Source organism: Macrotis lagotis, chromosome 1 (assembly GCF_037893015.1).
Source record: "Macrotis lagotis isolate mMagLag1 chromosome 1, bilby.v1.9.chrom.fasta, whole genome shotgun sequence".
Classification (NCBI taxonomy): Eukaryota; Metazoa; Chordata; class Mammalia; order Peramelemorphia; family Peramelidae; genus Macrotis; species Macrotis lagotis.
Genome location: NC_133658.1, coordinates 582,587,149 through 582,596,783, shown reverse-complemented (window position 1 = coordinate 582,596,783; position 9,635 = coordinate 582,587,149). Strand labels below are relative to the sequence as shown.

The window sequence follows — 9,635 nt, the reverse complement described above, 5'->3', positions numbered from 1 at the left end:
GAATACCTGAATCAATCAATATACAATCATATAGTACATTAGATTTTAAATTTTCTCATATCCTCTCCAACATTTGTAAATTTCCTTTTATATCATATTAAACAATACAATAGGTGTGAAGTAGTAGCTTAGAGTTGTTTTAATTTGCATTTCTTTCTTAATAGTGATTTAGAGTATTTTTTTCATATGAGTATAATTTTGATTACTTTGTCGGAAAACTACCTGTTCATATCTTCTGACCATTTTTCAATTGAGAAATGACTCTTATTTCCATAATTGACTTAGTTTTCTATATGTTTGAGAAGTCTTAATAAATTTTTATAATGTTTTCACTATAAATTTTTTTCACAGTAAAGATTATCAACTGTTTCCCTCCATCTTATTTTCTCCCTATTTATCCTCTCTCTCTCTCTCTCTCCTTCTACCCTATTTTTTTTAGGGTTTTTTTTTTGCAAGGCAAATGGGGTTAAATGGCTTGCCCAAGGCCACATGGCTAGGTAATTAAGTGTCTGAGATCAGATTTGAACCCAGGTATTCCTGACTCCAGTGCCTGTGCTTTATCCACTGCACCACCACCCTTTCTACCCTATTTTCAAAAGTGTTTTGCTTCTGACTTTTTCCTTCCCCCCAAACCTTTCTTTATATCAACTCCCCCATCCTTGACTTTTTTCTTTCTTTTTTTCTTTTTTTCTTTTTTTATTCTCATTTTGTACAAATGTTTTTTTACATTAATAAAATATTCTTAAGAGTAAACAAAATACCCCTCCCCCTCATGAATATAGACTTATTTGAGCGATAAAGTAAAGGGGAGAGAAAAAATTAAAATTAAAAAAAATAATAGTAATAATTGTAGGTATGGCCAGGTGGCGCAATGGACAAAGTACCAGCCCTGGAGCCACGAGAACCCGAGCCCACATCCTGCCCTGTAGACCCAACAATCACCCAGCCGTGTGACATGCAAGCCACCTGATCCCCACTGCCCTGCAAAAACCAAAAAGAGGGAAAAAAAAGACCCAAAATAAAATAAAATAGTAATAATAGTAGGGGTGGCTGGGTAGTGGACAGAGCATTGGCCCTTGAGCCAGGAGCACCCGGGTCCAAATCCAGCCTCAGACACTCAAAGACCACCCTGCTATGTGGCCACCCAGCCCCATTTGCCCTGCACCACCCCCCAAATAGTAATAATAAAAAATGTGCTTGAGTCTTTGTTCTAACACCAACAACTCTGCTGTGGGTGGATCACATTCTTTATGATAAGTCCATCGCAAAAGTTACTTCCATATTTTTCCACCATTGCCATTGCTGATCGCGACTCCCTCCTTTCGTATTTCTCCACTACCATGTACTCTATTTTCTCTCTCCTTTTACTCTGACTCTGCTGTAGGGTAGCTGAGTGGCGCAGCAGACAGATCCCTGGTCCTGGGGCCAAGAAGCCCTGAGCCCCCATACCACCCCTTAGGCCCAGAATCCACCTGGCCCTATGGTCCTGAACAGGCATTCCTATCCCAGCCCTTTTCAAGAAGTAAAAAAGAAAATGTGTTATATCTGACCACTCTCCCCCCATGGTCCATCCTCTCCTCCTTTATTCACATCCCCCCCTTCCCCCTGCTCCCCGCTCCTTCTTACTCCAGATGTCTATACCCCATTGAGTATATTTGCTGTTTCCTCTCCTACCCACCTCTGATGAGAACAAAGGTCCCTCATTCCCCCTTGCCTCCCCCCCTTCCATATCATTGCAATAGCTCATTGTAATAAAAAAAATCTTATTGTGTGAAATATCTTGGCCTATTCCCCCTCTCCTTTTTCTTTCTCCCATTTCATTTCCCTTTTTTCTATTGACTCCATTTTTACACCATATTTTATCTTCGAATTCAGCTTTCTCCTGTGCTTCAACTATAAAAGTTCCCACTACCTGCTCAATTAACTGAGAAGGTTCATATGGGTATTATTAGTGTCATTTTTCTATGCAGGAATACATGCAGTTCATCATCATTAAGTCCCTCATATTTTCCCCCCATTCCTCCAATCTCCATGCTTCACCTGAGTCCTGTATCTGAAGATCAAACCCTTTGTTCAGCTCTGGCCATTCCAAAAGGAACATTTAAAATTCCCCTAGTTCATTGAAAGTCCATCTTTTTCCCTGGAAGAGGGCATTCAGCCTTGCTGGGTAGTTCATTCTTGGCTGCATTCTAAGCTCTTTTGCCTTCCGGTATATTGTATTCCAAGACCTACGAGCTTCCAATGTAGTTGCTGCTAAGTCCTGTGTGATCCTGACTGCAGCTCCACGATATTTGAACTGTGTCCTTCTGGCTGCTTGTAATATTTTCTCTTTGACTTGGGAGTTCTGGAACTTGGCTATAATATTCCTAGGGGTTGGTTTTTTGGGATCTCTTTCTTGGGGGGATCAGTGGATTCTCTCCATTTCTATTTTGTCTATTTTGTCCTCTGCTTCTAGAACATCAGGGCAATTTCCTGTAGTAATTCTTTGAAAATGATGTCAAGGCTCTTTTCCTGATCATGACTTTCAGGTATTCCAATAATTTTTAAATTATCTTTCCTAAGTCTGTTTTCCATATCAGTTGTTTTTTCAATGAGCTATTTCACATTTTCTTCTAATTTTTCATTTTTTTTGGTTTTGAAGTATTGATTCCTGATTTCTGGTAAATTCATCAATCTCCCTGAATTCTATTCTTTGTCTGAAGGATTTGTTCTCCTCAGAGCATTTTTTAATTTTGCTTTTTAAAGCATTCTTCTCCTCAATAACTTTTTGAACTGTTTTATCCATTTGATCTAAGCTGGTTTTTAGCATGCTGTTTTCTTCAGCATTTTTTTGGATTTCCTTGACTAAGCTGCTGACTTCATTTTCATGTTTTTCCTGCATCTCTCTCCTTTCTTTTCCCAGTTTTTCTTCTAACTCCCTCATTTGATTTTCAGTCTTTTTTGAGCTCTGTCATAGCCTGAGCCCAATTTCTGTTTTTCTTGGAGACTTTAGATGCAGGAGTTTGTGCTTCCTCATCTTCAGACTGAGTATTTTGATCCTTCTTGGGCTCATGAGCAAAATATTTCTCAATGGTCTTCCTCTTGTTTCTCTGCTTGCTCATTTTCCTAGCCTGGGCCTGGTTTTGGGGTGCTTCCTGAGCTTTTGGGGCACTCCCACAAGGGTCTCAATATGTGAGGCTCTGTCCTCCCTCCTGGTCTGTGAATGACCATAAGCGCCCCCCTCTGCCACGGGGCCGAGATGGGGGGGTCCTGCTGTTCTTTGGGGGGGCCTACACTGGGATCAGGATCTGAATGTGTTCAGAGCCCCAGAGTCCTGTTCCAGGGGCAGAGGACAGAGCTCTGCAGTCTCTCTTCACTCCCCTCCCTCAGCTCAATGGGCTCATGCCCTGGGGGCTCCTGCTTACAGGCTCTGCCTGCTGCTGTTTCCGGCTCTGAGCTGCAGAAAAACCAAGCTACTGGCTGTGTGCCCTGAGGGCTGGGCTCCATGTGCTCACTCTGGCAGAGGTCCCGCTGTTCCCCCACTTTGTGCCTGGTGTTCCTCGGGGTGCAGCTCAGGGGACTCCCCAGCTGCTGTGAGCCGCAGCTCCCAGCGCCCTGGGGCTGGCTCCGGGAGGCTGAGGTTCTTTGGCTCTGGCGGGCCACCCCTCTGGCTGGCAACCCCTCCGACCCCGGGTTGCAGAGCCTTTCTGCTCTTTTCCAGGTTACCTTGAGTCGGAGAACTGCCTCACTGGGTCCCTTTGTGGGTTCTGTCTCTTGAAAGTTTAGTTAGAGTCCTTAGCTGCTGAGTTTTATTGGAGAGCGCCTAAGACTGGATCCCTTCTTGTTGCCATCTTGGCTCTGCCCCCCTCCCTTTCCTACTTTTCTGTATGGTAAGATAGATTTTTACATCCAACTGAGTGTATATATTATTCCCTCTTTGAACCAGTTTTGATAAGAATACGTTTCATGTGCTCCCTTCCCTGCTTCCCCTATTTTCTTCTCTCCTTTAAAATCTTTCATCTTCTTTTATGTAAATAATTTAACCCACTCTACCTATCTCTTTCCCTTTCACCCTTTGTGCATTCTTCTTTTTTATCCCCTAATTTTATTTTTTTTAGATAATCATACCATCACATGCAACTCTCTAATGGGAAAGTTTTAGGAATTATAAGTATCATTTTCCCACGTAGGAATATGAATAGTTTAACTGTTGAATCCCTTATAATTTTTAATTTCCTCTTTACTTTTTTATGCTTCTTTTGAGTCTTCTATATGAAAGTCAGATTTTCTATTCAGTTCTGCTCTTTTCATCAGGATGTCTTAGGTTTAAAAGACAATTATGTGTATACATACATCTGCACATATCTATTTCACTGAATGTCCATTTTTTTCCTCCAGAAGTAGAATATTCACTTTGTCTAGCTAAATGATTTTTGATTAAAATCCTTGCTCTTTTGCCGTAAGAATAACACATTCCAAGCCTTTTAATCCTTTAATGTTGCTAAATTTTGTGTTATTCTATCTGTGATTCATGATATTTGAATTGTTTCTTTTTGACTATTGCAGTATTTTTCTCCTTGATCTGGAAGGTCTGGAATTTGGTTATAATATTCCTGAGAGTTTCCATTTTGGAAATGTCTTTCAGGAGGTGATCAGTAGATTCTTTCAATATCTATTTTACCCTCTGGTTCTAGAATATCATAACAGTTTTCCTTAATAAGTTTTTGAAAGATGAAGTCTAGGTTCTTTTTTTTTTATCATTACTTTCAGGTAATTCAATAATTCTTAAATTATCTTTCCTGGATATAATTTCCAAGTTTTTCCAATGGGATATTTCACATTTTCTTTAATTTTTTCATTCTTTTGATTTTGTTTGATTGTTTCTTGATGTCTCATAAAGTCATTAACTTCTGTTTGCCCAATTCTACTTTTTAAGGAATTGTTTTCTTCAGTGATCTTTTGTGCCCCCTTTTTCTTTTGACCAATTCTACTTTTAAGGAGTTCTTTTCTTAAATGGATTTTTGTGCTTCTTTTTTTTTTTTTACCATTTGAACTATACTGTTTTTTAAAGTATTATTTTCTTCAGTATTATTTTGTTTCCTTTGTCAAGCCGTTGATTCTGTTACATAGTCACAAAATCATGATTTTTATAGTTTCTACATAAAGATATAAATATTTCTTTCTGTTGGTTTTTCAAGAACAGAATTTTAGTTAAACATATTCAAATATTTCATGCTGCAAATGTCAATAAAGAACAAACTCAAACCTGAAAGAAAGTTTTAGAAAGAAGTTTAAGTCTTCCATCAGAGGAGAGATTCAAAAACAGGTGATCCATTTCTTGGAAGGTTTCTGGAGCATTAAACAAATCTGGTCTCTAATTCATATAGGGTTAATGTAGTAAAAAATTTTCCATAATTGCAATAAACAATACGATAAAAATTTCTCATAATTTCCCTTCTTTGATGCTTTTAGCTTTCCTAAACAAGGGAAGCACAATTATAGAAACAGAGAACCAGGTTAAAGTTTCAAAGAAAGGTTATTAAAATAATGTCAGTAGAGCCATAACATCACCATCCCCCACCATGCCCCCCTTCCAAACACACATTTTATCTAGAGCTTGACAGAATAATTTTTTTTTGCAAGGCAAATGGGGTTAAGTGGCTTGTCAAAGGCCACACAGCTAAATAATTATCAAGTGTATGAGACTGGATTTGAACCCAGGTACTCCTGACTCCAGAGTCGGTTCTCTATCCACTGCACCACCTAGCCACCCTGACAGAATTATTTTAAAAAGGAATAGAAATCTTGATTGATAATGAACTTTCTTCAATGTTTCATAGTTAGAGGGATCAAATTGAGTAAGCATCAGGAGCTTAGATTTGTGCAAATGCACTATTCAATACAGGTAGTTTTCCCAGGAATTGAAAGCAATAGCAGGAAAGAACAATTATTAAGTGTCTGAGACCGGATTTGAACCCAGGTACTCCTGACTCTAGGGCTGGTGCTCTATTCACTGTTCTACCTAGTCACCCAGGTTCTTCATTCTTAAAGAGGACCATGACATCAGAAAAATGGACAAAAGGTCAAGTACAAGATTAGCTTCAGCTTTTGGCTTTCAGAGCGGGATCATGGCGGTGGGCAAGAATAAGCGGCTGACCAAAGGCAGTAAAAAAGGAGCCAAGAAGAAAGTGGTGGATCCATTTTCAAAGATGGATTGGTATGATGTGAAAGCACCAGCCATGTTCAACATTCGCAATATCGGCAAGACACTGGTTACAAGAACTCAAGGAACAAAAATTGCCTCTGATGGTCTCAAGGGTCGAGTTTTTGAAGTGAGCCTTGCTGATTTGCAGAATGATGAGGTTGCTTTTTGCAAGTTCAAGTTAATTACTGAAGATGTTCAGGGTAAAAAATGTTTGACAAATTTCCATGGGATGGATCTTACCTGGGACAAGATGTGCTCTATGGTCAAAAAGTGGCAGACCATGATTGAAGCCCATGTTGATGTCAAAACTACCAATGGCTACTTGCTCTGCCTCTTTTGTGTTGGTTTTACTAAAAAGCACAACAACCAGATCCGTAAGACCTCTTATGCCCAGCACCAACAGGTCCGTCAAATTTGTAAGAAAATGATGGAAATCATGACCTGAGAAGTGCAGACAAATGACTTGAAAGAAGTTGTCAACAAACTAATTCCAGACAGCATTGGAAAAGACATAGAAAAGGCTTGCCAGTCCATTTACCCTCTCCATGATGTGTTTGTTCGAAAAGTCAAGATGCTCAAGAAGCCCAAATTTGAATTGGGAAAGCTAATGGAGCTGCATGGTAAAGGTGGTGGCTCTGGAAAACCTTCAGGAGATGAAACAGGAACAAAAGTGGAAAGGGCTGATGGCTATGAACCACCAGTTCAAGAATCTGTCTAAAATAAGAACTTTTAAATGAGGTGAAAAATAAAAATTTATTATTGTGATGGTTTCGGGTATTTTTTAAGATTTATAACTTGGGAAATTTTCTCATAAATGTGATAAACAAATGGAATGAATGAAATTGTATAATTGCCCTGTAAATAAACTTGTTTGTTTGGGATTATTTAAAAAAAAAGATTAGCTTCATAAGATTTGAACTGATTTTCCCCACATGAGCTAGTTACTGGAAAACCAAAATTAAGAAACTGTATTAACCTTACTAAATCATATTGTCTTATCATTAGCAAGTTTTAGTGATATTGCCTAGAGACTTTCTGCAAGTGAGTTAGAATCATTGAAAAGGATTTTCCAGGACATCTCTCCAGAACTACTTTGAGAATGAGACCTATTCCAGAATTTACATATTGTATCTTTTTAATTAGGTACATTTCTTTAGGGAATATATAAAATTATGACTCTGCTTAACTAGGTTTAAAAGACAATTATGTGTATACATACATCTGCACATATGTATATGTATGCATATAAATAATTATTTCCATTCATATCTATGTATGATTGGCTAACAATTGTTTTTATTAAGAATAATGACCAAAAGTATAATATTGTCTTATGTCATAGTTCTTAGAGAAAACAATCTAATCTTGTTGCTTTCCCAAAGTGAAATTTATTACTCCAAATTAACCTCACATCTTTGTCCTATCCCCACTTTAAGGGATATATATCATCCAGAAAAATAAGATGCTTTAAGAACCTAATCTTATTCATGAGTATATAACTATTAGGGACCACAAATTCAAATTAGAAAATTTAAAAACAGTAAGGCCTTCCATATTTGCATCTCATTATTGTAATTCAGAGATGTTTGCATATTGCAACAATAGGATTCATCATACAGTTCACCTACCCTTGTTATAGAATATTGATATGAAAGAAGAAGGTGCAGACTGATCTGACATAACCATAACAGGATAAAGTTTCCTTAGCTCTGTAAAAAATCATATTTAACCTTTATTTTGAAATAGCCAATCATGCAACAGTTTCACATTATTCATTGGGTATCTTAGCCAGGTTCATGATTAATCAGGTGGAAAATTTTGCTATTCGGAAGAAATTGAGTCAAGAAGGTACTAAGACTGAGATGAGGAGTCAAGGGCAATTTATCTGTAATTCCACTCCAACTCTAAGGTACTCATTAGGGTTCTTGCTATAAAATTGAACCCATGTAGGTCAGGTCTTACCTGCCTCAATCCTGTGATCACAGAAATTTATTCATCATCCATGAACCAGGTGAATCTTTGACTTCTCATATTTGACTATTAGGGATGCAATTTTTTTTCAGCAAATTGTCAGTTGAGAACAATCCTAAAACAGAAAAAATTTAAGAAGTTATCCAGTAGAGAGGAGACCCAAAAAAGGAAGTCCAATCCTCTGGAAGGTTTCTAGAGGGCAGCCAGGTGACTTTGCTAATAGAGTAGAAATCCTGGAGTTCAGAAGACCTTAGTTCAAATCTAGCCTCAGACATTTACTAGCTGTATGAACCTAGGCAAATCACTTAACCCTGTTCATCTCAGTTTCCTCATTTATAAAATTAACTGTCGAAAGATATGTAAAACCACTCTAATGTCTTAGGCAAGAAAATCCCAAATGGGATCGCAAAGAGTTGAATGCAACTGAACAACAACAAGGGTAGGGGAAGGGCACAAGGTAGAAAACTTGGAACTCAAAATCTAAAAAAAAAAAAAAAAAAAAAAAAAGGTCAATTTTTTTTTGCAAGTGATTCAATTAAGCATTAAACCATACCCAAGGCTAGATTCAAACAATTCAATAAAGTTCTTCCACGCAAACTCGTGGCTAACTTCCCTTGGTAACTGCCTAAATTTAATCATACTACAATTTCAGATATTTTCCTATATCAACAAGAAAATCCAAAGATCTGAAAATTATTCTCAGATCATGAGACACTTCTAAATTGATTAAAAGAACATCTCCAAATATTTTTCACAAATTTTCTAGGATAGAAATCTTCCAATTCTTCTCTGATCTCAATGGGACCCAAAATTTCTGAAATTTTTTTCCTTTTCTCTCTATGGACTTTAATTTAAACTTACCAACTTAACACTTTAAACAATTTCAGAGCATGCTTACTAATTTCTCATTTCCTCATATTTTTATATTTCCCAATTATGGTTCAGAATTAGTTCTTCATTCCACTGAATCTCTCCTTTGTGAATTAGCAACATATCAGTTAAACAAAAATTGTTAACACTTTTCCCACAATTCAAAATGGATACTCCTTAGAGATCAAAAGACCTGTTACAAGACTGTACAAATATAGACTGGTCCTAGTCAGCAAATTACCAAATATTTCTATATTAAAAGAGGTCTCCACTATGTTAAGAGATTTCCTACCCTATCTGAATGGAATTAACTAGGACCTTTTTTACAATTCAGAAATTTTCCCACAGAAACAAAGTCTATTTCAATTTCTATTATGGGAATTTGCTTTGAATTTACCTAGACAATTTAGTTTTGTTAAATTGTTCACAATGGAAAGGTAAGGATTCTTTTTCTCTAATAAAATTTTTATAATTTATTTTTTATTTAAACAAGCTATTTTGGAAAGAAGAGATGACATTGAACATCAGATAAAGCTTTTTTCTTTTCCCTTTTTGTTCTTCTCTGGTGATTCTTCTAAGAGACTATCTCCAGGGAATAAAGAGTTTAATG

General features: G+C 37.2%; 1 protein-coding gene across 1 annotated transcript; it reads left to right on the top strand.

Moving 5' to 3' along the window:
• Positions 1-6,090: 6,090 nt before the first annotated feature.
• Positions 6,091-6,982, top strand: LOC141521557 (small ribosomal subunit protein eS1-like). Its single transcript, XM_074234242.1, is given in 1 exon segment — positions 6,091-6,982. A coding segment is annotated over 1 exon segment (795 nt). The 5' UTR covers positions 6,091-6,107; the 3' UTR covers positions 6,903-6,982.
• Positions 6,983-9,635: the final 2,653 nt, after the last annotated feature.